Source organism: Peromyscus eremicus, chromosome 1, assembly GCF_949786415.1.
Source record: "Peromyscus eremicus chromosome 1, PerEre_H2_v1, whole genome shotgun sequence".
NCBI classification, from domain to species: domain Eukaryota; kingdom Metazoa; phylum Chordata; class Mammalia; order Rodentia; family Cricetidae; genus Peromyscus; species Peromyscus eremicus.
The window spans coordinates 103,021,278-103,049,261 of NC_081416.1; the positions used below are offsets into that span (position 1 = coordinate 103,021,278).

The window sequence follows — 27,984 nt, forward strand, 5'->3', positions numbered from 1 at the left end:
TTGATATTTTATGCATAAATACAAAATGGCACTTTATTTATTTATTTTTCCTTAGGTATAGAATCTAATTATGCATTATTTCCTAACACAGGTCAGTACCGGCTACAGAAAATTACGCTGTTCATCACCTCCTGGTTCACCTTCAGTGGGCACAGTAGACTATTTTAACAAAGGAAAGCGAGAGCTTTCTCAAATGTGTTTTGCTGCTTAGAAAGGGCAAGTGGCTTCTCACCATGGAAACAATCGGGTTGCTAGGCAGGGCAAGGCCAAGTGTGGCAGAATGGTCCTTAAACAGATCTACTGAATAAATAGATCATGTTTCTGGCAACTTCCTTCAAGCTCTGATTACTATCCCATGACGTAATTGTTGGCTTCCATCCACATTTCTGTAGTCACTGCTTCTTTGTCTTGCCGACAAGACAGCCAGTCAGCACTGAAACATAGAGCCTGATCCAGGCGTACGTGATGCCCACTGCACAGTACACTGAGGTCAGCAACAACGGAAGGAAGGGGTACTTCAGCCCCCAAGAGTTAAGAGGGAATAGGACTTCACAGCAGACTTCCAGAGGCCCCAGGCCGAGGAGGTAGACAGTCTCCATCCAATTAAAAAGAGGTCTTTCTTTTCTGAAGGAGAGAAGTCTGATTTTAGATGAGTCAATCTAGTTAGCAAACATTCCCAGCTAATGTCTTCTCCCACCCGCACTCCCCCAGCCAGCACTGACGTTTCAAATGTAGAAAACACAGTATGCTATGGCACTCACTCCACGACCTCAACAGTTTAATCGCTACATGTACCCATGCTGCTCAGACAAATTAGGTCTGTATTTAGAGGGCAGACAAGGTCTGGGCATTGTGACGATAGAGTAAAAACATACACAGAAACAGGGATTCTGAAAACATGCTTTATTCTGGTCAATGTAAGTAACTTAGAGTTTTGGTTGTGAGCCTAGCTTTTAACTGCTGAGCCATCTCTCCAGTCCAAAAAATTATAGGAATCATAGCACACAGTTTAGAAGGTAAAAAAATTCTGACCACAATTTCCTAATAACTTTTTACACAGTGTAAGTATATTTTAGTTTTTTCCATTTGTATCTGTAGCTATATAACCTTATTCAAAACAAATGATCTCATATTCTATTCTTTGGTTTTCAAAAAAGGTTTTAAGCTAGGTAGTCTTCTTCACATAACCTCCCAAACTAAGGATACAACTTTATGCTGTCATGTCAGAAGGAAAGGGTTAAGAGAATTTCTCCCTCTACTTATCAAGCATTTATAACAGTTACATTATTGTCATAAATTAGTGGGGCTGGAGAGATGGCTCAGAGGTTAAGACCACTGGCTGTTCTTCCAGAGGTCCAGAGTTCAATTCCCAGCAATTACATGGTGGCTCACAACCATATGTAATGAGATATGGTACGCTCTTCTGGCATGCAGGAATAAATTAGTAATAATTGTGTGTGTGCACTTCTGTGCACACACTGAATGTACACACGTGGAGGCTACAGGTTGAAGTAAGGTGTCTTCATAACTGCTTCTCTATCTTATTTTTAAAATTATTCATTTTATGTGTATGACTGTTTTGCCTTCATATATGTCTGGTGCCCGTGGAGGCCAGAAAAAAGGTGTTGGATCCCTGGGATGGAGTTACAGAGAGTTTTGAGTCACCACGTGGATGTTGGGAATCAAACATGGGTTCTTTAGAAGAGCAGCCAGTGCTCTTGAGAGAGACAGAGAGAGAGAGAGAGAGAGAGAGAGAGAGAGAGAGAGAGAGAGAGAGAGAGAGAGAGAGAGAGAGACAGAGTATCAGTGTTTTGCTGAACCTGGGCATCATGGATTGGCTACACTGGCTGGCCAACAAGACTGAAATGCTGTCTCTGCCTACCCAGTGCTGGGACTGATTACAGGTGCACACGGTGCCTGTTTTCTGTGGGTGCTGGGGATCTGAACTCCAGCCCTCCTGCTTACACAGAAAGCTTTACCATATGAACCATCACCCCAGTCCCAACTTGAAAATATATTTGAAATCCTCTTTGACCATTTAAGAGCAAATATCTCACAAAAGGAAATAGAACCTTAAATGTGCTTTTAACATTACCTGAAGAGTGTCTTCAGAGATGAGATACTATAAATGGTATATAGTAACATGAGTAAGATTTTAATGGGAAGTTCTGTTAAAAGACAAAAAAATATAGATGATAAAATAGCACATGGACATTGCTAATATTCTTTTCTTTAAGACAGGGTCTCTCTACATAACCCAGCTGGCCCAGAACTCTATGTACACCAGGCTGCCTTTGAACTCTCAGAGATCCACTTCCTTCTAACTCCTGAGTGCCCTCACACCTAACTAACCATTTCTGAGACAACTAAACATACTTAAAACTAGGGGCAAACTACAAGTTTTATTTAAGAGAAAGAACAAAAGTCTCTTCTTCCAGAAGACTTCCCAGATATCTAAGTTAGAGCGCACTGGTTTTAGCTCTGGATGGAAAGGGCATGGTGACCAACAATCTTCCTAACAGGAAACCGCTTACCTGGGGTGGTGAAGAGCAGAGGAAAGAGGGAGTAATGTCCTGTTGTGGCCAGAATCAGAAAAATTGTTGCATCTCCTGCTTTTTCCACAGACAAAAGGCTAAAAGCAAAAAGTCTTACAATAATTCCTTAACACAACTGAAATGTGATTGCATAGTTTAAATAAAATGTCTATTATTTTTAGGACTGGCTATAACAAACACCGATATTCCCTTTATAAAGTGAACACTGACAATCCCCTATGAAATAAACCCTGACAATCCCTTTATAAATGAACACTGATAATCCCCTATAAAATAAACACTCATTCGGTAACAAGTCCAACTCAAATAAGAACCAGCTGTGTTTGTTTTAAAAAGTTTTTCCAAAGCTTTGTTTACTTCATGTGTGTGCTCTGTATATACCCACAGTATGTCTGTGTGCACACACACGCACGTCTGTGACTGTGTGCATGCATGCCTGGTGCCATGGAAGTCAGAGGGCACAGATCCCCTGGAAGCAGAGTTACAATGTCAAGTGGGTGCTGGGAACTAAGCTGGGTCCTCCGGAAGGCGGAGCCATCTCTCCAGCCCCTGGGTGTTGTTTTTACAGCAATCAATAAAAAGAGAATAGGGGAGTAAGACACCCACACCCACACACTGAGAGAGGGGGGCGGGGGGAGGAGCTTGTGTTGTTGAGTTGCCTTCCTCAAAGAAGCAAATGTAGGACTGGGAGCTACTTAGGGGAGAGACAGGGAACTGTACTCAAGAATTTCACTTCCAAACCTACAGTTCATCTTTTAGATAATCCCTGGACCTGCAGTGTGAGTTCAGTCTATATACTGAGTCTGCTATACTGGAAGGTCTATGGTTCCAAAGATATGACAAAACCCTCAAAAACAGAAAGAGGCAGATTCCATTCTTATCTATGTACTGGATTTTAACGAGGTGTCAAGTGGACACTGTTCCATTTACAGTACTTTTACAAAAAGCCCTGAGCATGGCACACACCTTTAATCCCAGCACTTGGAAGGCAGAGGCAAGGGAGTTTCTGAGTTTGAGGCCAGTCTACAGAGTGAGCTCCAGGACAGCCAGGGCCACACAGAGAAACCCTGTCTCAAACAACAGCAGCAGCGACAAAACCCCAAAAACACACACTACAAAACTGAGACAAGTGAGACAAGTGAGAGGATCACAGAACTCAGCAGCACGTGGCGGCTGAAGTCCCGACTGTGTTGCCAGCTTTGTGACTTAGTTTTTAAGACAGCATCTTGGTAGATAGCCCAGAATGGCCTTGAACTCATGATCCTCTTGTCTCAGCCTCCTCAGTACTGGGGGATACAGGCATGTGCCACCAAAATAGGCTTAACTATGTAACTTTGGTAAGTCATAAGCTCTCAGATCCCTGGTTTCTGCAGATTCTAAGATGGATTACATCAATTTATTCTAAAGGTTGGTGAGCAGTTCAAAATAAAGCATGCAAACCAGTAAGAAAGAAACAATCAAACAGCTCTGGAGAGCCTAATGTGGACACACGTGGAGACATTTTTGTAATGCTCAGTCCTTACTTGACTAACAACACGGAACAGGGAACCCCAGGGCTTTATTTTTACGATCTAATGATGCAAAGGGTGCCAGCCTTTCCCAAGCCACGCTCCCATCCAATACCCAGACCTATTATGGTATTTAATCACCAAATATATAGGAACAATGTATGAATTTTTGCACATCTCAGACTCCTCACAGGTCTGCAGATCCAAGCCAATCAACTCATCATCCTCATTCCTTAGCCCTTGCCTATCCCACCCCACTGGACAGGACCAGAACAGCACAAAGTAAGACACTGTGAAACATGCCGACTCGCTGAGCTATCTGCTTACCTCATGGGGAGAATCGCAAGGAGTATGGCTTTTTCATGGACATGCCAGCCAAACATGAAGGAACTCAAGGCACAAAGAACCAGGCATCGGACAAAGCCTCTGGGCCCTTGGGGTTTAAACCAAAGACAGAAAATAGAGGGCTAGAAACAACAGGCAAAGACAGAGCTTCAGTGTCATTTAAAGTCAGCTTTGCAGAAGCAAGGCACAGGTAAACTGTGTCATGTCTGAATACAGCAGGACTAGGGGCTTCTCCACTTCACTAGCATAACCCAGCACTCTGTGCAGTCCCCCAAAGCCAGCTTTACAAAAGAAAATACAAGACCATAGGAGTGTGTATTTATTTCATCAAAATGAACCTTATCCAAATTAATAAACGGTAAGTTCTGGGATGTAAAATTTAACAACTTACTATCTGTATAATTAGGTAATATTCATTGAACTTACTAGGTCAAACTACAAAAATTCATAGATATTTTGGGGCTAGTGCATTAGATTTTACCAGTTTTGTGAGCTGCAGTGAAATTTACAATAATAAAGCCATTGCCCTCTATATACACAGCTTACAAAGCTGAGGTTTTATGGGTTTTTTGTTTGTTTATATTTTACTTATTTCTTTCTCTTTCTAGCATTACATGTGTGTGGCAAGGGTAGGGAGGATGTTGGGTACCGTGCACTCTATCACTGCGTTATTCCTTTGCCACAGAGTCTCTCATGAACCTAGAGCTAGGCTGGTTGTCAGCAAATGCCAGCCATGTTCTTGTCTCTGTTCTCCACACTGCTGGGTTAAATACATGCATATATGTGCAGCCATGCCTGGCAGTTTTTATCACTGGGGTCAAGGACCTGAGATCCTCATGTTTGCACATCATGTTCTCACTCACTGAACCACTGCCCTAGCTCTAAGGCTGAGGTGCTAGAATTCTTTAAACATCAGCTAAAATCTTTGAATAAGTAGATCAGCAGAACTTAGAAACCTGCATACTAGTACTGCCACACAATTAAGTGGGGTCAGGTGTCTTGCCAGGAGATTCCGATCATCTAGAAACCAAAATTAAGGCTAATGTGTAATTATCCTACCAAAACTATCCCAAAGCTGGTCACCAAGCACTGACGGGTGTGAGGGAGGCTCTGACAACAGCTGACCCACACTAGCTGCTGCTGCTGCTGCTGCTGCTGCTTCTGGTTTTGTTTTTTAAGACAAAGTCTTGCTATGTAGCCCAGATTGGTCCCCAAGGAGCAATCTTCCTGCCTCCACCTCCCCAGAACTGGGATCACAGCCTTGTGCCACCATGCCTGGCTTCACAGCAGACTCTCGTCTGATGTGTGAGAGTCACTGTCCCTCTCCATTCATTACCACCATCAACACAAAACGTCCTGCTTTCCAGACACATTTGATCACTTAGCCAAGGATGAGAAAAACAAAACAAAGCTTGGATGTTCTGCCACAGAGATTTCCTCTTTCTCCACAGCATGCTCCATGCCTCCTACTTGGGCTTTTCTTTTTCCTCCTGCCAGGATGGACAGATGGCTTAAACAGCCACTGGCAAGACTCTCACAGAGGCTTTTCTGGTAATCTTCCCTCACTATGTTCAAAGTTCCTGAGAATTGCTAGGCAATACTCCAGTCTGCAGGAATTCAGCCATGGAGTTTATCCTGCAGTTGGAAAAGCTTCAAAGCCAAAATTCAGTCAGCACTGTGATAGGAAGAGGAAGAATCCACAAGTGGGTACCACGTGCCAAGTTCTTACCAGTATGGCTGTCAGTGAGCAGATGAGGGTTGCCAATGGGGAAACTGAGGGAAGGACTGTGTGCTGGAACTGCTGAACCAAACCACTTGTCATCGAGGCCCTGGGGATCTGGTTGGGATCAAGAAGTTTCAATTCCAAACCTAGAATAAGCAGACATTTTACTTTAATCAACAGGATTCCCTATCTTAGGAGTCAACTCCTTGAGTAATAGTTTTAAAAGGCTACTAAATCTTACAGCTGTTCACAGCTGGATTTCATGGTTTAAGTCTGTGCTATGCTGTCTCCGGTACATGCTTCTTTCTGGTTTCAGAAGATAATCTATAGCTATAGACTAAAATTGGAACAAGCTATTTGTGCAGCCTACAGGAACCTTGTGGGCAGGCAGCATCTGAGCAGCAATCTTCTCCACCGCTGAAATGATGCAAGCTATTTAAAACTCGGACCACGTCACACCAAACTTGGAGCCTTTCATTTCCTGTGGTATTAAGTTCACATTCCTGCATACAGCAGCCTTCAGTGTCTGTCCCTTTCTACCCCTCCAGTCTCCTGTGCCCGAATGTGGCTTAGTCACAACAGATCAAGTGTGAGTGCTCAGCATACCTCTGCTCAGACAACTCCCTTTGAATGACTCACCCATCTGCCAAACTAACTCAGTCGCGCAAAGAGGACTCCTCAGTCAAGAGGCAAGGCTGCTTCGGGTTCTCGAGCGCTGCTTATGTGCTTACCTTCTTTACCTTACTATGTCCCTAAGACACAGAAGTGACTATGAGTTCTTGCTATCCCCAAACACAGAAACTCAGTAATTACTGTCAGATGCACCGAGCCTAGAACATCGATGCAAGCCCCACCCAAACGAGCCAGTGTAAAAACAGTGTAGTCCAGCAGCCTGAGCACCTACACAGCCCTTTCTATTGCCACCGAAAGGCAGCGATGTGGGGAAGACGTAGCCTACTAAGTGTACTTTCTATTTACTCCTTTCCCCTTCAGTTTCTGGTTCTGTTTTTCCTTTTTTGTTGTTTTGAGACCCAGTCTCATGTAGCTCAGGCTAGTTTTGAACTCCTGATCCTCTTGCCTCTGCACCCAAGTGTTGGAATTACAGGTATATATCCCCATACCCAGCCACCTCTCCTCTTTTTTGAGACAAGATCTCATGTAGTCAACCCAATGAGAAATGACTGAACTTCTGATCCTCCTGCCTCCACCTTCTGAAGCAGGGACTGCAGGTGTGCCCACCACACCCGGCTTGTGCACACCACGCTGGAGGCAGAACTAGGGTTTGTATTCCACCAGCTGAGTTCGTCCCCAGCTCCCGATTTTACCTTGAAATTCACGGCTACTCCCTGAGTTTCTGAATCTGACACTAACTTTCCATGTAAGGCATCTTCGGGGAGCAGGTACCCAAAGTAAGGTACAGTAGTTTCCTGACTCAGGCAGGGTAATTAGGCCTTGTACTGCACACTAAGCTAAATGGTCAACAGCTTTTCAAAATACAAATGTTTGAAGTTATTTTGTAAGAATGCCAGTTACATTGATGCTGGATTGATGAGTAAGGGATGAAACCAAATCATGATTTCTAAAAAAAAATAAGTAAACAAAATATCAATTTCCTGTAAGAACATAACTCCAGGTCCAGGGGGATCCAAGCCTCTAGCTTCTGTGGTACCAGCACTCAAGTGTACACCTACACACACACACACACACACACACACACACACACACACACACACACACACTTAAAGATAATCCTTAAAAAGCATCTAAATATTTAATCTATTCACCCAAGGAAAATTATAAGGAATGTTTGTAAGTAATGCAGTCTGCTTACTGCACAAAAGACTTGGTCTCAAGCAATTCAGCTCTGCTCATCTTGAGCTGAAGTGCAGGGCTGGAGACCAAGTAGTCCAGAACACACATCCAAACACAAAACACGGGCAGGTTTCCTTCCTGATGGGACTAGTCCTTTCAGTACTCATAGTCTAGTGAAAAAGCTGGGTATCATACCAATGACAGACAGGGCTTTGTCCAAAGCATTGTACAAAGCCCAGAAGTTGGGAGCCCAGTAGGCATGGCAAAGGCCCCTCTTGAAAGGAAAGAGTCGGGAAAAGACTTGTGGCAGCTGGTTCTGTAGAAAAGGAGAAATGAAACCAATTAAACAGCCATCAACTTCTTCCAAATTCTGAAACAGAACGGGAAACCTGCCTGTGGCACATGCACAGAAAGGTCGCAGTCTGGCTCCAGTCTTTGTCTCTACAAGTGGACGATCCCAAGCAGGTCACAGACCTCTCTTTGCCTGACCTTTTCAACCGGCCAGTGAGAAGACACATAAAAATCAGTGAATACCCATTCATTCTACTAGGAAGTATAACAAAATGTACAAGGTGCAGGGAGAGCACAGGATGTGCTTCATGTAAGCCTGCTGAAGTGTTGGTGAGTAGGGAACACCATATTAGATGTGGTGTTCCTCCATCTTAACAGGAAGTAAAAAACTGATTTCGGGGTGTGGAGCAAGAGAAAAAAAAATATTTGGACATCTGTCCCAGGCACTTTACAGCATTTACTGTGTACAAAGGACTGCCAAAGGACTGATCTGAGAGGCTAGCAACATTAATAAGTAAGTGCATTTAAGTAGAATCCACAATGAGAACTAATTCTCTAGTGTAACCACAGCTTCATGCTACTTGAACATGCACAGAAACGTGCAAAGAACACCTACCTTATCTTTAATAGGAAAGTAAGGAAGGAGCTTTTACAGCTGCTTCACACACTCCCTACTCTATTGTTCTTTCTAAACAACAAAACAATGACTTACTTACATTACTTTTTAAAAATCAAAAATCAAAAATCAAATAAAATGTCTTACCAAGGCTATGAAAGGGCCCAACGAAAGAGCAGAAACTAGGAAAACAATCAGTCCCAGGGAAATAACACGGACAAAGCTGAAGCTGTCCCATCGGACGGTGCCATCTACGGAAGAGGAAAGCCATATTACCAGGAGCATGAAGAAGTACCCTTAACAATACATGGGGACTCAACACACAGCCCAAATGTCCTCCCGCTTCTGCCTCCCTAGTACTGGGATCAGGTGTGTGCCATCGTGCCTGGGTACACACTGTTCTCTTTGTGGACAGTGAAGGGTTTACAGGTCAGGACCCAGGAGACACCTGCCATGCTCCGTAACAGTGTACGCTGCAAGGAAGACAAGAAGGCTTTTGCGACCACTGCTAAGACTTGCCTGGTTTGCTTGCAGTGAAACAGTAAGATCGCAGTAGATAGATACCATAGGCTGGTGCGACGTAGAGGTAGATGTGCTTGAAATGCAGGAGAACGGCAAAGAGAAACGCCCCTTCCATGTGCCTTTTCTAGGAGACAGAAAGGGGAATGTGTCACTTCAAATTCCAGGTGGACGGAATGCTGTAGGTAGTATCCTGCAGTGGATCCTAGAACAGGAGGAAACATTAATAGAAAAGCTGATGAAAACCAAATAAACCAATGCTGCTTTCTTAGCCTGGAGAACGGTTGTTTAAGAAGGTAGCACTGAGGGAAATGAGTGAGTGAGGGGTATTCAAGGACTTAAAACTATTCGTCTTACTTCTGTGCAGCCAAAATCATTCTCAAAAAGAAAAACAAGACAAAGCCCACCTATTTTAAAAGTAGAAACCTTTTAAAAAACAAAACAAAAAACAAACAAAACAACAAAAATTGGAGTCTTGCTATGTTGTTCAGGTTGGTCTCAAACTCTCGAGTTCAAACAATCCTCCTGCCACAGGGCCACCTAAGTACCAGGACTACCATGTTATGTTCTACCACCCAGAAAAATAATAACTTAAAAATTTTAAGCATTTTTCTGTTATTAGTGTTTTACGTGCATGTTTGTGCACGTGTGCAGTGCCTACAGAAGCCAGAGGAGGGCACTGGATCCCCTGGTACTGGAATTACAGATGGTTGTGAATTGCCATGTGGTGCTGAGAATTGAAGACAGATCCTCTGGAGGGGCAGCCAGTGCTCTTAACTCTGTACCATCTCCCCAGCCCAATAACTATTTCTCTCTCTCTCTCTCTTTTTTTCCCTCTGAGACAGGGTTTCTCTGTCTGTCATGGAACTCACTCTCTAGACCAGACTGGCCTTGAACTCAGAGATCTGCCTGCCTCTGCCTCCTGCTGAGATTAAAGGCGTGCGCCACCATGCCCAGCCAGGAACTATTTCTTAATGGATATATAGTAAAGTACAATGAAATGTGGCACCTGGGATCTACCTCACTGCCACAGGGAACCCCTGTCAGGAATGCAGTCCAGTGGCAGGAGAGATTCAGCGGGAACTGCTGCTCTGCTCATCTGAGCTGAAGTGCAGGGCTGGAGACCCAGCAATTACATTGATGCTGGACTGATGAGTAAGGGATGAAATCAAACTATGAACACAACATGGGCAGGGGTTTTCCACTTCCTGACAGGGCCAGTCCTTTCAGTATTCATTAAGTGAAAAGGCTGGGTACCACACCAACAACAGATAGGGTTCTGTTCAAATCACTTCATTTAAAAAGAATCCTGTGTATATAATGCTACACTATGTTTTCTCTATTTCTGAGAGATTTAAATTTTCTACAATAACATTTAAAAAATTCAAAATAGGAGCTGGAGGGATGAATCAGCAGCTAAGAGTATTTCCTGTTCTTGGAGAGGACTAGACTTCTGTTCTCAGCACCGACACGATGGCTTACCTCTGCCTGTAACTCTAGTTCTAGTGACACGATGCCCTCTGACATCTGTGGGCACCCGTACACACCTGGTGCACATAAACTCACATAGGCACAACAATGCACACACAGACAAAATAATAAAGAAATCGTTACTTCATCAGATACATAGTAAGTATCAAGCCTGATGCTAAGACACAAGATATGTCATACCGGGCAGTGGTGGCGAACACCTTTAATCCCAGCACTTGAGAGGCAGAGACAGGCAGATCTCAGTGAGTTCGAGGCCAGCCTGGTCTACAGAGTGAGTTCCAGGATAGCCACTGCAGTTATAGAGAAACCCTGTCTCAAAACAAACAAATAAAGAAAAAAAATATGGGGTATGTCATCAGTAACCACAAATTATATTCTAAGAAGCCAGAGACAACATAGTTAACCTGGCCAAAGAAGAGCTAGGATTAGAAGATGAATGAATATAATCTATAATGTTGTGAGAAAAACAACTGTTTTGTGTGTATGGGTTGTGCTGGAGATTGAATACAGGGCCTAGTGTATCCTAGGCAAGTATTCTACTACTGAGCTACATCCTTACCCTATTACAAGCAAACAAACAATACCAACAAGAATGAAAAACTCCAATGGTTAGAGCACTTGCCAATGTGTGTGAGACCCTGAGTTCTATCTCCAGTGTGGTGTCGCTATGTCACCGCCCAGACTGGCCCTCAGTTCCGCGGTCCAAAGGATCCACCTACCTCAGCCTTCTAAGCAGCTTAGACTATAGGGCACACTACCATGCCAGGCTAAGGGGAATAAATATGGTACTTCATCCACAGAAGTAAAGGTATCCTGGTTAAGATAACAAAACTTCAGACAAGCCCAAGCCAATTCTCACAAAAGAAGTCTGAATTCTACCTGCCTCATAGAAATTGGAGAAGAATGAAATATGGCAATGGCAAGCCCCATCTGAGCCATATGTTTTATTGGCACTAAGATAGAAACATCGGTCATTTGATTTCGAATTCCACATTTCCATCACACTATTCTAACTAACCTACAAGCTTCTCATGGAAAAACACCACCGTTATTTAAACAGCAAATTCTGCTGGAGATTCCACAGGACAGAAACAGTCCAGCCAAACACAGAGCTAATCCACACCTGCCACACTGTAATGAGTTTTTAGGATATCATTTTCCCATCTGTAAAATAAAGAAAATTATCATCCTAAGAGCAAGTAGACTTTGTGGAAGTACCAATAAAAGTATCTATATGGTGAAATTCTGAACAGTGAGTCAAATAAAATCTATCATCTACTACAATGTTATCTTTATAAGCTAAAAACTAAAAGGGGAAATCTGACTAGGTTCTTCTGTGTTTACCTGAAATAACCGTGCAATGGAGAGCAGCATTAATCCAGATAAAAAGCCATTGTACTGGAAATGAATATCTGGATGGATGTCAAGGAAGATGAGGACAGTAGATTCATAATCAACTGTGCTATGAATTAGTATAGAATTCGTGGATGCTTTCTTAATGAGTAAATTAAAAGTAATAGTTTAATTGGTTCTCAAAATTAACTACTCAGGCACAAAGTATTTTAATAACTAGAATCCAGGAAACTTGGAGAGAGCACATTTTGGGGAGTTAAGTAACCCAGACCAAGCCCCGATTCAAAAGCAGTTCACATTTGATAATCATCACTATACAAAGAATAACCTATTAGTTACACCACATAGTATACCAAGGATACGGTCGACAATCAACAGCCCGAAGTTCCACAACAGTAGCACGGACAGAACAAACTTCGGCTTCTCTGTAAGTTCTTTGCTTGTTTTTTTCCCATCAATGCATTTACAGCACCTACGTGGACACATCAGGAAAGAAACAGAAGTAACTTGAAGCTTCATTACAACATCACAATACTTCTACTCTCAGCTATTTTTGACAAACTGTCCATATCATCCATGGTTGACCTCAGGGATCCACATCTTTTCTTAGGTATGCTGGTCAGATACAAGTGTTCATTTAACAAAACTAAAGCCAACAAATAGCAATCCAAGCCTTCAAAGTAAGGATTTTAAAAGCAAGAGTGCACACGCTAGTTCAGTCCTTAAAAGTGAAAAGTGTGGGCCACGTGTGTAGCTCTGTTGGTACAGTGCTGGTCTAGCACACGGGGCCCTGCACCAACTAAGCACAGTAGTGCATGCCTGTATTCCAGCTCTGATGAGTAGAGGTAGGAGGATTACAAGTTCAAAGACATTATCAACAACAAGGCAAGTTTCAGGCCAACCTGAGCAACATCAAGACCTTGTCTGGGGGTGGGGGACAGAAAGAAGGAAAGAAGGAAGAAAGGGAAGGAGTGAAAAATGCAAGGTGTAACTCAGGAGCAGAACGGTAAATGCTACATGCTAAGAATGAGAGCAAGACTCTGGCTGGGTTCAACCCCCAATGTGCATGCATGACTCATATACATATATATTCACACAGAGTAAACATTTAGACCAATCTTGGGCTACACTGGGAGATCCTATCTCAAAAATAAACAGAACCTCAAAGCTGTAGTTGCTCACTACCCAGACGACGACGACGACAATAAACCTTTACGGAAGTGGCTGGGGAGATGGCTTGTCAGTAAAGTATCTGCTGTGCAAGCACAAGGACCTGAGTTCAGTCCCTAGAACCAGTCTCTTCCCTGGCTTGGAACCTGCCAAGCAGGCTGGCCACAAGTGCCAAGGATCTACCTGTATCCACCGTCTCAGTGATGGGATCACAGACGTACGCCACCACGCCATCCCTTCTCACAAGGTACTGTTGTTTGTATGTCTGTGTAGAATGTGCATGCCTGATTCCTGCAGGTCAGAAGAGGGCACTGGGTCCCTTGGATCTGACGTTATAGACAATTGTGAGCTGCCATGAGCACCAAACCTGTGTCCTCCGCAAGAACGGCAAATGCTCTAAACCACTGAGCCCTCTCTCTGGCCAACCGTAAGATACTCTGAGTTTACTGAAGCGAAACTATCTAAGACTGGTGAAGCACAATGGGTATGTGTACATAATGTGTATGCACTCTGTGTGGGGGTGTGTTCCACAACACAGGGCAGGTCACAAAGCCTCTGCAAGCCGCCAAGGAACGGAAGGCATGTGGAGTTACTATTGTGAGAGAATTGGCCCTGGAATTCTATGTGGATTAGTCCTTTCAAAACCTTCTCATACCATCACCCAAACCCTAACTATCCCCATTCCTTCACAAAGCCTCTCAAGTCTGCTCCCTGAAATTACTCTCAGGCATTTTAAAGCTCGACTTGGGTTTCTGCTGTTTCAGGACTTGCTATTCTATGAATAGGGTTGTGTTTCCTGTAAATCAGCAGGAATACTATAATTTCTCAGTACCTTCCACACAAACCAAGTCCACACAGCACACATTTGCCACTTACTCGTGAACAGCATAAACAAAGAGTGCATCTGTCACGATGACAGAAAACCTCTGGAAAAGCAATGTTCTTGAGCTGCAGTAGTTCAGGTTATGGATAGTAAGCATCTCTTGATCAAAGTACTTGGCAACATGTGACAGGGCATACTCAAACCATGCGAAAAAAGGGGGGTAATCCAAGGTCCACTCTGAAGTTGCCTGTGATTTAAAAAAAAAAAAAATCAAAATTAAAAGATACCCTAAGTAACTAAACAAGGTATAAATACTTAAAATTGTTCTCTCTGGTCTTTAAAAAAGCGTAATGAAATAAAGTTGCACTTAAAATGCCCTAACTATACAGAGCTATTTGTATGTAAGGAGAATTAGAAGATGAAGAACATGATGTACACATACAATCCCCAGCATTGAGAAGACTGAGGCAGGAGAATTCTGAGTTTCAGGCCTGAGATTCCTTGGCCATGTATCGAGGGCTAGACACTAACCATAATCTTCCTCTGTACCTGCACTTAAAGATTTTTTTTTAAATTTTAATTTAAAAATGTGTATGAGTCTTTTTCCTGCATGAATGTAGGTGCATCAGGGATGTGCTGGGTATCCATGCAGGTCTGAAGAGGGTATCAGATTCCTCTGGGAATGCAGTGACAGACAGTTGTAAGTCCTCATGTAGGGAGCTGGGAATCGAACCCTGTTTCTCTGTAAGAACAAGCGCTCTTAACCAGAGCCAATTCTCCAGCTCCTTGTTATTCTTTTCACTGAAAACTTCTTTCTCTACAAGTCCAGTAAAGGCTCATTGGATACTAACATCATGTGGACTGTGGTTCAAGGTCTCTCTATGATTAAAAGGTAAATAAAACCAAAGTAAGACTCAAGACAAAATGCTTGCTCGCTCTCTGCTCATTTCTATTTTTAAGTTCTTTTCTGAAGTCTTAGGGGCTGGATTTAGGCAAACATTATCACACTCAGCCACATTCCCAGGCTAGCCCTCTGCTTATGAATGACAGTTAACTGCTAGTGTGGAGAAGTCATGACCTGTTCACACCCCCTGCAGGTATAAAACACAGATCTTTAGATGATCCCAGGTAAACTCAGAGGCTCTCTGTCTCTAAGGAACCCAATCACTAACTTCTACACTTATGATGAAGTTCCTCTCATGGAGGATGGAAGCAAAATGACTCACTGACCCGAGGAAAGAAAACTACAAGTTCTGTTTTCAATCTCTTTCTTTAAAATGACTGTTTAAGAGTATATACCAGAGTAGAGGCTTTGTAACTTCCATAGACATGTTTAAGAGGACATACCCAGAGATGATTTCTTGCTAGGATAGGGACAATAAAAAAGTTTAGGAAAGTCCATGTAATTCTAAAAACTCTATGGTCGATTTAGACTTCATTCCTATCTATAAGTTCTAGCAATAATTTAAAATGACAGTGCTCAATCTCCCCCAAAAGAGCTGCTTATATTTTTACTGGGAGTAAATGTAGCTAGAGTTTTCCTGCCTGGCCCACAGTCAGGACAAATCTCTGTCACCTGCCAGTCCCACAGCAGCTCAGACCCGACCAAGTAAACACAGAGACTTATATTGGTTACAAACTGTATGGCCGTGGCAGGCTTCTTGCTAACTGTTCTTACAGCTTAAATTAATCCATTTCCATTAATCTATACCTTGCCACATGGCTTGTGGCTTACCGGGATCTTCACATGCGGCTTGTCATGGTGGCCGCTGGCAGTGTCTCCCTCACCCAGCTTCCTGTTCTCCCAATTCTCCTCTCTGTTAGTCCCACCTATACTTCCTGCCTGGCCACTGGCCAATCAGTGATTTATTTATTGACCAATCAGCAACACATTTGACATACAGACCATCCCACAGCAAGTAAAGACTTCCGACTTCATTTTACCGACACATTTATACATTTTAAAAGTGGTGAGCTGGAAACAGTCAAAGAAACGGGCTGCTGCTAAGAGATGGCCATCTTTCCAGAACAAAGTGCCCTGAGTTTCTTTGCCATCCCCACTGCACACTACTCAGAGCCTCTCTGTACACCATCCCTATTCTGCACCAACTCCCAAACTGGGCACAGAGGGCCTCTGGAGACCAAGGGTTTCTACGGGGCCATCTTTTTACCTAGATAGCTTTTATTAGCTAGTATTTCTTCCCAGTCACCCCACTAAGAGTGCTGGAGATGAGACTCAAATCTGGGTTAAATCCTGGCTCCCAAACACGGAAAAAACCCGATGTATTCATATGAAGATTCAAAACATTGTTTGTTTGTTTGTTTTTCGAGATAGGGTTTCTCTGTGTAGCCCTGGCTGTCCTGGAACTCACTTTGTAGACCAGCCTGGCCTCGAACTCACAGACATCTGTCTGCTTCTGCCTCCCAAGTGCTGGGATTAAAGGCATGTGTCACCACCGCCCGGCTACATTTTTGTTGTTGTTGTTGTTTTTTTTTTTGTTGTTGTTTTTTTTTTGTTTTTTTGTTTTCCGAGACAGGGTTTCTCTGTGTAGCTTTGCGCCTTTCCTGGAACTCACTTGGTAGCCCAGGCTGGCCTCGAACTCACGGAGATCCACCTGGCTCTGCCTCCCGAGTGCTGGGATTAAAGGCGTGCGCCACCACCGCCCGGCAGTTGTTGTTGTTTTTTAAACTCAACAGATATTAACAGTCTCTTGGGTGTCCTTCCCAACTAGCTGGCCAATTGGAGATCAGTGTAGAAAGGTGAAGTCACAACTAAGGAGGACTGTATAGACAATCCACTTTTCACCTGTCTACCCTCCTGGGATGGCATAAAGATGCTCCCTGGCCAACTCCACCCGGTCCTGGCTTATCTCCTGCTGAGCCTCCTTGCCACGCCACTGCACTTTGGCGAGTTAGTTTTCCTTCTTTTTTTTTTTTTTTTTTTAAAGATTTATTTATTTATTATGTATACAGTGTTCTGTCTGCATGTATGCCTGCAGGCCAGAAGAGGGCACCAGATCTCATTACAGATGGTTGTGAGGCACCATGTGGTTGCTGGGAATTGAACTCAGGACCTCTGGAAGAGCAGTCAGTGCTCTTAACCCCTGAGCCATCTCTCCAGCCCCCTAGTTTTCCTTCTTGTTGGTAGAAAGAACAAGAAAGCACCAGCATCCTTTATATGACCCTCTTCTGTGTAGGAGTGCCCCAGCGCAGGGAGAGTGGCCCTAGGGCAACGGGTAGTGGTGAAGGCTGTTAGGAGGAAGTGAAAACACGTGGAGAGAACAAGAGACTTAAAGGGAAAGGCCCACAAACAAAACCCAGCTTCTTAAGGATGTAAAAATAAAGTCAACAAAGGAGACTAAGAAGGAATAGTCAGAGAGAAACGAGGAAATGGCAAAGCAGAGGACTGGCTTTTCATACATAAGCTAATAATTAATGTGTTCTGAGTACTCAGATTGCACTAAGTGCTTCCCATTTGTTTCATCTTAATCAGCATCATTTCATAATTAGAGACACATATCACTCAACATGGTCATTAAGTAGGAGATCTATCAAACCTGCACAATCTGAAATCACAGCCCAAGCTCTAGACTACTAGCCTACACAGTACTTTTCCTAGTTGGTATCCACACGTGCAAATTATGATACCTCAAGCAAAAACAATCAGTTAAGCTCCCCAGCACTTCCATGAAATATTTATATTATATGTAAAAATAAATTCACCCCCTGAAGACAACTGTTTTTTTAGGCTTTTTAAGTACAAAGGACTACACAGACTTGGGAAAATAAACCAGATGAGGATGTAGTTCAGTTAAGAGTGTTTGTATGCATGCATAAAATATTGGGATCCCCAGTACTGCATATATGGGCTCATCCTCAGCTAATGAATTCAAGGCCAGCCTGGGCTACATGAAACCATCTTAAAGAAACAAAAGAGGCTAGAGAGAGAAAGCTCAGTGATTAAGAGTGCATATTGTTCTTGCAGAGGACCTGAGTTCAGTTCCCAACACTTAAGTCAAGAGGCTCACAATTGCCCATAACTTCGGCTTCTGAAGATCTGACACCCGCTTCTGGTCTCTGTAGGCACCTACTTACATGCACAAACCCATGTACATGCATGATTGAAAATAAAAATCTTAAAAACCACCCTCAAAATCCAGAAGAGTAGCATCCTGTTTTTAGTTTTTGCTTGCAGGTATGCTTACCTATGCAACGCATGTGGAGGCCAGACACTGACATTATGTGTCCTCTTTGGCTGCTCTCCACTTTAGTTTTTGCGACAAGACCCTTCACTAAACCTGGGGCTCACCAGTTTGGTTAGACTAGACTCACTAGCTAGTGAACTTTATAGACTTGCCTGCCTCTGCCTCCCCAGGCTGGAATTACAGACGCATGTCAAAACACCCAGGCCACCTAAACGCAGGTCCTCATGATTATGTAATAAGCACTTTACCAACTGAACCATCTCCTCAGCCCTGGAAAAGATCTTCCTGAAATCAGAATATCACTAAAAAAATTTCTTTGTGGGTGGAACAGAAGGTTCAGCAGTTAAGAACACTTGCTACTACTCTTACAAAGGACCTGGGCTCAGTTCCCAGTTATGGTGATATTTTATTTGTACTGAAATGTGATTTTATTTGTATGTTAATAAATAAAGTTGCCCAGGAGGTCAGAACTAAGAGCCTTACCCTTCCTGCTTCAGCGATCCTCTTCAGCCAAAAGAGACCTACTTCCTGTGTGTTTGTCTTATATAGACTTTCTGTTCTGCCTTCTCATTGGTTGTAAACCCAACCACATGACCGCCTCGTCACTGCCTGTCTGTACAGACCTCCAGGTATTGAGATTAAAGGCATGTATCTCCAATGCTGGCTGTATCCTTGACCACACAGAGATCTACCTAGCTCTGACTACCAAGTGCTGGGATTAAAGGCGTGCGCCATGAACGCCCAGCTCTGCTATGGCTTGCTATATGAGAACTATATGAGAAGATTAATGTTGATCGAATTATGCAGTTTATTACTTTTCTTATCCTCATTTTACTATTTAAAAAAATAGTCAATTTAAGTGCCAGGATAACAGTTTTAGAAAAACGTGTTAAACTTGTTAAAATGAATTATAGAGGAAATTCAAATTCAGACAGAAGAAATTAACAGTGAAGTTGTTTCAAGATTGGATCATAAGGTTACAGAAAGAAAGCCTGTTTTTACACAGTCACCCTTCATTTATCCAGTAACCGTACAACAGTTGCCTAATCAAATGACCACCCAAAACATTTGGGCTCCAGTTGAAATGTTAGATTTATGAAGGTTTAAGGAAGCAATAGTATCTTATGGCATGCATTCCCCATATGTAAAGCAAATGTTAAACTCCTGGTCAACATATAATAGGATTATACCACAAGACTGGCGGGAGCTGGCACAGGCTGTTCTGGAACCCAGTCAAAGGCTCCAGTGGCAAATGTGGTTTAAAGAGGAGGCTAAAAACATAGAAAAACAATGGAGGGATAAAGGAATACAAGTCTTCCAGGATCAGCTTATTGGAGAAGGCCAATATGCTTCAGTACAAACACAATGTTTATATGATGTCCAAATCCTAATTCTATGTTGAAAGGCAGCCTTGAATGCATGGGACAGAGTTGAGGAACCAGGAAAAAAAAAAATTGAGTCATTTACAAAGGTTATACAAGGCCCAAAAGAATCTTTCACAGATTTTTTACAAAGATTGGCTTCAGCAGTAAAGAAAATGGTCCTGGATTCAGAAGCTAGTCAGATAATAATTGAATCTTTGGCCTTTGAGAACACGAATGCAGCATGCAAAAGAATACTCAGGCTGTTAAATGCAAGATCTGCACCCTTGGAAGATTGGATTAGAGACACGGTTAATGTTGAGGCTCATGACCATGATGATATGTGGGTAGGAGAAGCAATTTCAAAAGGTTTGAGAAATGTTAGATGTTCTGGATGTGGAAAGCAAGGACATTTGAAAAGGGACTGTAAACAGGTCATTCCTAGAAACAATGTTTCTTCAAGGAACAATGGCAACAGAATGCCCCTTCCTTCTGGAGTATGCAGAAGGTGTGGTAAGGAAAAACACTGGACCAATGAATGTAGATCAACAAGGGTCAGGCAAGGTAATCCTTTGCCTCGGTCTTCAGGAAACTCCCACAGGGGCCTCATGCAGGCCCCAATAGCAAATCCAATTCAAACCTTTCCTGCAGTTGTAGAGAAAACCCCTACTCAGAGCAATTAAATAACCAAATGTCTACTGGAATAAATCATGCTGGTCGGGACGATGAAACAGAGAGAATAGAAAATTCAGGAGAAAACATAAAGAAATTTTTTTGGCAAACTTCTATTAATGAACAAAGACCAATATTAACAATAAAAATAAATGGTGTTTTGTTGTCTGGTCTGGTAGACACAGGTGCAGACGTTACCATAATTGCACCAGAATTTTGGCATCCAACTTGGCCTCTTCAGGAGGTAAACGTTCAACTGTTAGGAATTGGGACATTATCTCAAGTGAAACAGAGTGCAAGATGGCTCGAATGTATAGGTCCAGAAGGACAGAGAGGAAAATTAAAACCATATGTGGCTAACACAGCTATGAACCTATGGGGTCGAGACCTGTTGCAACAATGGAATACTCAGATTAACATCCCTCTAATCTCAGAAACAAATCACAAACTAGCACATGTTTCTGAGAGAAATATTAGAAGATATTATTCAAATGAGTGGTCACCAGCCGTCCATATTATACAAGAACAGGGCACAACAACTGATGAGCTTCCAAAAACACCAACAGCTCTACCTTTAAAATGGTTAACAGACAAGCCTGTATGGGTTCAGCAATGGCCTTTAACAACAGAGAAACTCCAGGCTTTAGAAGAGCTGGTAGAAGAACAGTTAAATGCTCAGCATATTGAAGAATCAACCAGCCCTTGGAATTCTCCTGTATTTGTTATTAAAAAGAAATCTGGTAAATGGAGAATGGTAACAGACCTTAGAGCAATTAACAAAGTAATTTAGCCAATGGGCTCTCTAGAATCTGGAATTCCTTTGCCTACTCTGTTACCAAAAGGATGGCCTCTCATAGTTATTGATTTAAAAGACTGTTTCTTTTCAATACCCTTACAAGACAAAGACAGAGAAAGATTTGCTTTCACAGTGCCTACTTATAATAATTCTCAACCGGTTAAAAGAGTTCAATGGAGGGTCCTCCCACAGGGAATGTTAAATAGCCCAACTCTGTGTCAATATTTTGTACAACAGCCATTGGAAGTGGTACGAAAAAAATTTTCTAAATCTATAATTTATCATTATATGGATGACATTTTACTAGCTGACTCAAATGTAGATACTTTAGAAAGAATGTTTGAAGAAGTAAAGAAAATTTTGCCTTGCTGGGGATTACAAATTGCTCCGGAAAAGATACAAAGAAGAGATTCTATTAATTATTTAGGATATAAAATAGAACAACAAAAAATTAGACCCCAAAAGGTGCAAATTAGGAGAGATAGACTACAGACTCTTAATGACTTTCAAAGATTATTTGGAGATATTTCTCATCTACGAACTGTTGGGGTAAAAAATGATGAACTGAATAATTTGTTCAAAACCTTAGAAGGTGACAAGGACTTAAATAGTACAAGAGAATTATCACCTCAAGCTGAGAAAGAATTGGCCTTGGTAGAAAAGAAAGTACATGAAGGGCATGTGGATTGTATTGATCCAAAGCTGGATTGAATTTTCGTTATTTTACCTTCTAGGCATTCTCCTACAGGAATATTAATGCAGAGAGAAGATATTATATTGGAATGGATATTTTTACCAAATAAACCAAATAAAAAATTAAAAACTTATGTGGAAAAAATCTCTGACTTGATTTGGAAAGGAAAATTGAGACTTCGTCAATTAGCAGGAATAGACCCAGCAGAAATTGTCGTACCTTTAACTAAGGAGGACACTGAAAAATTATGGACAGAAAGTAAACCTTGGCAAAGAGCTTGCAGTAATTTTTTGGGAAAAATTAACAGCAAATATCCCAAAAGCGATAGAATTGGTCTTATAAAGAGAGCTGATTGGATCTTGCCTTGAATTGTACGAGAAAAACCCATATCTGGAGTTCGTGCATTTTATATAGATGCCAACAAACAAGAAAAGGCAGGTTACAAATCAGAAAATTTAAGTAAAGTGGTTCAAAGTCCTTATAATTCAGTTCAAAAATCAGAATTGTATGCTATTCTGTTGGTATTAATGGATTTTTCAGAACCTCTCAACATAGTAATTGACTCTCAGTATGCTGAAAGAGTGTTATTACATATTGAGACTGCAGAATTTATCCCTGATGCTTCAGAATTAACTTCACTATTTATTCAATTATAAGATACAATCAGGTATTTATTTATTTAATAGAGGGATGTGGAGAAGAACGGGATGCTGAGATGATGCCCCAACACTGAGGAGAAACCTCAGGTGACTGTCCAGGCAGCTGGCTGTTTCTGTCAACTCACAATTTTTTTGTAAGTTGCTTGCATGTACTTCCTGTTTTTATTTTTTATTAGGTAACATTATTTTCCTTCTTGGATCTCTGAGGGAGTTGAAGATTAATTAGTTATAGTTGAAGATTAGTTAGGATAGAAAGTGAATTAGGTACATTTTGGACTTACCAAAACAGGATAGGTAATGGAATTATTTTCTCTGAATTTGTCAAATACAAATGGACTAGACATTGTTTAGGTATTTATTACTTGTATATATTGTATATAGTTATTGTACTTTGGTATATAGTTTTTCTTATGTTAGTTATAACCTTTTTCCTTTTTTCTTTTTATTAAAATAGAAAAGGGGAAATATGGTGATATTTTATTTGTACTGAAATGTGATTTTATTTGTATGTTAATAAATAAAGTTGCCTGGGGGTCAGAGCTAATAGCAAGCCATAGCAGAGCTGGGCGTTCATGGTGCACGCCTTTAATCCCAGCACTTGGTAGTCAGAGCTAGGTAGATCTCTGTGTGGTCAAGGATACAGCCAGCATTGGAGATACATGCCTTTAATCTCAATACCAACCATAGAAGACCTGGAGGTCTGTACAGACAGGCAGTGACGAGGCGGTCATGTGGTTGGGTTTACAACCAATGAGAAGGCAGAACAGAAAGTCTATATAAGACAAACACACAGGAAGTAGGTCTCTCTTGGCTGAAGAGGATCGCTGAAGCAGGAAGGGTAAGGCTCTTAGCTCTGACCTCTTGGGCTTTTATCTTTACATTGGCTCTGTGTTTCTTATTTAATAAGACGGTTACTTCTACACCCAGTACTCACATGGCAGTTCCCAACCCTCTGTAACTCCTTCCAGGAGCTACACTGCCCTCCTCTGGCCACTGTAGGTACCAGGCATCTACATGGTGCACACACATACAAGCAAACCACTCATACACATAAAATAATCTTTAAAACAAATTCCTTTTACTGGGGCTAGAGAGAGAGTTCTTAAGAGCTCTTGCCACTCTACTAGAGGACCCGAGCTCAGTTCTCAGCACCCACATCAGGTGGCTCACAACTGTTTGTAACTCCAGCTCCAGGGAGGATCTGAAACATCAGGCCTCTGCAGGCACCTGCACTCATGTGTACACACACCTCTCCATGTATATATATGCACACAGTTAAAAAATAAACCTTTAAAAATTTTCTTTTACTGTGTGTATGCATGTGTGTATATATGTCACAGTGCATAAGTGAGGGTGAGGATAGCTTTCTATTTTTAAAAAAATTAATGGTGTGTGTCCATACCACGTCATGCATGTGGAGGCCAACCCGGAGTGGCTCTCTCCTTCCACGGTTGTCAGGTTGTCAGACTTGGCTACAGAGCCGTCTCCCTGGCCTAGAGTGGCCCACTTGTCTGTCAGTTATCAGGTCTTTCTCTTTGCACAGTGCTGGAGATCTACTCCAGGGCTTCATGCACAACAGGCAAGTGCTCTACACTGGGCCCCATTCTCAGTCCTGACAATCTGCTTTAACAATAGGTGGTTCTACACAGCCTTTTTGTTGTTGTTGGTGGTATTTCATTTTGAGATAGTGTCTGGCTACATAGTCCAGGCTGGCCTTGAATCTTGATCTCTTTGCCTCAACATCTGCAGTGCTGGGATTACAGGCAGGTGCCGCCATGCTGGCTTACATATAATCTTTTTGTGATTGTTGGTTTGTTTGTTTATTTAAGACAGGGTTTCTCTGTGTAACTCTGGCTGTCCTAGAACTCGCCCTGTAGACCAGGCTGGCCTCGAACTCACAGACATCTGTCTGCCTCTGCCTCCTGAGTGCTAGGATTAAAGGCATGCACTACCACTGCCAAGTTTACATATAATCTTAAAAGGTGAAAATGAAACTTACCTCATAATACCACTGAGATATTGGCAAACTGTGAGTAATAGCAAGCCAATTTCGGTGTACTTCAAAGTCCGTGGAATGGCTATACAAGGCAATTATAGGAACAGAATGAGATTCTGAAACAGCTGCATCTCATTATAGCCTATAAAATGACATGGCATGCACACACGCACAAAGTCCTAAAACATCTCACTTATTAGGAAGTCAGAAGGTCAGGCCTCCCTCTAAGTTGGAGGATCTAGGAGTTTATGAAGGGGTCTCAGAGATATCCAAGGGCTGACAAAAAGCTTAAAACAGGTTCTCAGACCACTGCACAAAAGTGACTTTCTCGCCGGGCGGTGGTGGTGCACGCCTTTAATCCCAGCACTCGGGAGGCAGAGCCAGGCGGATCTCTGTGAGTTCGAGGCCAGCCTGGGCTACCAAGTGAGTTCCAGGAAAGGCGCAAAGCTACACAGAGAAACCCTGTCTTGAAAAACCAAAAAAAAAAAAAAAAAAAAAAAAAGTGACTTTCTCTTTCTCACAAATAACCCTAACAAAACCCATATTCCAGAAAAAGCCTTACAAAGGAGGAGCTTCAAATATTCAAAATTACATTTATATTACTTTCTGTGTATGTATATGTGCGCAAGTCAGAGGACAATGTAAGGCAGGTGGTTCTCTCCTTCTACTACGTGTGTCTCAGGGATGGAACTTAGATTGTTAAACTTGCCACCAGGGGCCCTTTTCCCACTGAGCAGCTCGTGAGCCCAAGGATTTTTTTGATGTTGCTGTTTTCAGACAGGTTGTCGTTATATATCGCCCTGGCTGGTCTTAAACTTGCTTTATAAACCAGGCCTTGAATTTGCATCAGCTGTCTTGCCTCTGCTTTCAGAGTGCTGAGATTATAGATATGAACCACCATATCCAGCTCTTGTTCCATTGAGACCATGCTCTAACATGGGCTACACTCCCTGCCTTGGAAACTCTCCTGAATTAACATCAAGCGGTTTTGTGTATCTACCCCTACATCAGCCCCATTATAGACAAAGTCTGGACATGCAATCCAGGCTGGCTTTATACTCTTTTCTATTTTTACATTTACTTATGCACAGGAGAAGAGCAAGCTGCCGCACAAGTGTGCACATGAGTTTGTGTGTTTGTGCTCAAGTGTGTGTGCAGATCAAGGGGACAGCTTGAGAGAGTTTGTTCTCTCCTCTCACAACGTAGTTTCCGGGAATCAGCTCAGGTTGTCAGGCTTGTGTGCAAGTGCCTTACCCTGGCCTTGAGTTCTTGATTTTTCAGCCTCCATATCCCAAGTGCTGGAATTATTACACATGCACCCAGCTTAAAGGCTCCTCTGCCTGCTAAATTATCATTCTACCACCTGCTGTCAAAGACTGTGGAATGCCGTTCATATAACAAACACCACCACTTACCTTACTTGTAATTTATGTTATCATTTTTGGGAAAGGGGTTTGCTATGTAGTCCATGCTGGCCTCCAATTCATGATACTCGCCTCCTGAGTTCTGGAATTATGACATGGACTGCCATGCCTGGATTTAATTTATACTATTTCAACATCATTTTAGTCGGATTTGGAGATGAGATTAGCTTTAGTAACCAAAACTTTTAATCAAGTTAGTTGTGAGTTTCCCCATCTCTATTGTGAGCAATCAGAAAACCTTTTTCTCCTTGGTGCTCGGATTTAGTACAGGGCTTAGAATAAAGTAAGGGGAGCTGGAGAGGTAGTGCACTGATGCTCTTCCAAAGGACCTGGGGTCCATACCCAGCACCTCCTTGGTGGCCGAGGCAGAATAATCTCCAGTTTGAGGCCAGGCTAGGCTACAGTGTGAGACCTTGTCTCAAAAAAATTTTTTTTTCTTAAATATAGATGTAAGTATTTCTTCCTCATTCGATAATATGTGAACGACTGGTTATAAATATTTGGAATTGTGTTATTAAATTTAAACCAAAGGGAGAGAAAGTTAGTTTTGCAGTATCAACGGTTCATTTTTCTAATTAATGAATATGAAGTATGAAAGTAATGACAACTTGTTGAAAGAGTACTTGGGGAAAAAAAGCAAAACTAAGGCTAGGAACGTGACATCGCATAGCAGGCAAAAGTTCAGCGGTACACGGCTCAAAGTCAGGGCACTTTCCCAAAGATGCCACCTTAGCAATCTGTCCTTGTGCACACACTACAGAGCACAGTTACAGGAACTAATACAATTATGACATTACTGGAGAACAAACTCGTGGGCTGGAGAGATGGCTCAGAAGCTAAGAGAACTTGCTGCTCTTACACAGGACCAAGTTCAGTTCCTAGGACACACAACATCCTATAACTGCAGCTCAAAGAGATCCATGACCTTCTGTCCTCCAAGGGAACCCTGTGGCGCGCGCGCACACACACACACAAATCTTTTTTAAAAAGGAGAACATATACTCTTACAGGATTATCACTGTATATGTAGTCTATCAGCGACAAAAAACATTGTCATCAAGTGATACATGACTGTACTTGGGATGCAATGTGTTTGCATACACACAACTAAATGGTGGTTCCCGTGCTTTTAGTTTTGACTGTACACTCATTTTCACACAAATCTACATGTTTTCCACAGCTCTGTGTGATCTGACCACTGCGTATGTTATCCCGTGCCACTTTTCTTCTTTTTCAGCTCTTAACTACAATGACAACTTTCTGTACTTAGAATCCTGAGTTCTTTCCTACTACAGGGCTTTTTCACTCTTTCCTATTTCGGAACCATTTTTCACATTGGTTACTCTTTTTCATACTGAGGATATGAACTCAAACATCACCTCCTACAAGAAGAGTAAAAGCCCTGCTGTCAGCTGTCTCCTTTATAAATCTTTTAAGAGTCTGATGTTTGCCGCTCCCCAGTCCACGGAAGACAGGACCTGAAACGCTTTGTTGACCACTCCCACCTTCAGGATTCAGAAAGGCGCCTTGTCTTTTAAGCAGCAGACTGACTGGTGGAGGTGGTGTCGTTAATTTGGATTTGAAGGGTGAGGGCTCTGAAGCTCATAAACTTGAAAGCGACTTGCCCTAAGTCAGACAACGTAAGGACTCATCCTGGCCAGACATGGCTATAATCTAGCTCTCACGTTAAGTATCAACCCGTGTGGTAAAAGGCTTAAAAGGCGGAGAGAACACATGGCCTTTCTTTCTTCCTCACACCCAGAACATCCATACAAGTCTCGCCCACCCTGCCGCCCAGCCCCTGGCTCTGCAGGTCCTTACTAGGTGGGGATGAGAAGGCATTTGAGGAGAGTCACTCCGAGAGCCAAAGCCGAAAACCAGTGACCACTACCCGCGGCAGGAGCGAACGCCGCCATTCCTGTAGTCCCGTCACTTCCGGGACGCTGCGCATGCGGGTAAGGCCTTTAGAGG

General features: G+C 42.4%; 1 protein-coding gene across 1 annotated transcript; it reads right to left on the reverse strand.

Annotated features, from left to right (window-relative positions):
• Window positions 1-6: 6 nt before the first annotated feature.
• Alg8 (ALG8 alpha-1,3-glucosyltransferase) lies at window positions 7-27,946 on the reverse strand. The gene is made up of 13 exons (XM_059271128.1): window positions 27,835-27,946; window positions 24,593-24,671; window positions 14,260-14,453; window positions 12,576-12,685; window positions 12,205-12,272; window positions 9,370-9,496; window positions 8,998-9,101; window positions 8,139-8,259; window positions 6,138-6,277; window positions 4,391-4,530; window positions 2,535-2,632; window positions 2,096-2,168; window positions 7-624 (listed from the first exon to the last, which is right to left on the reverse strand). Exons 1-13 carry the CDS (start codon window positions 27,927-27,929, stop codon window positions 393-395), a joined length of 1,581 nt encoding a protein of 526 aa, XP_059127111.1. The 5' UTR covers window positions 27,930-27,946; the 3' UTR covers window positions 7-392.
• Between the last annotated feature and the right edge of the window lie 38 nt (window positions 27,947-27,984).

Excerpts from the sequence above, each read along its gene's own strand:
- Alg8 (XM_059271128.1), bottom strand. The coding sequence starts at position 27,929 with ATGGCGGCGTTCGCTCCTGCCGCGGGTAGTGGTCACTGGTTTTCGGCT. Across the intron at positions 9,497-12,204 it reads CCATTGCACGGTTATTTCAG|AAAAGGCACATGGAAGGGGC; the intron begins GTAAACACAGAA and ends TCTGTCTCCTAG. Across the intron at positions 9,102-9,369 it reads TTTCACTGCAAGCAAACCAG|ATGGCACCGTCCGATGGGAC; the intron begins GCAAGTCTTAGC and ends CCTCTTCCGTAG.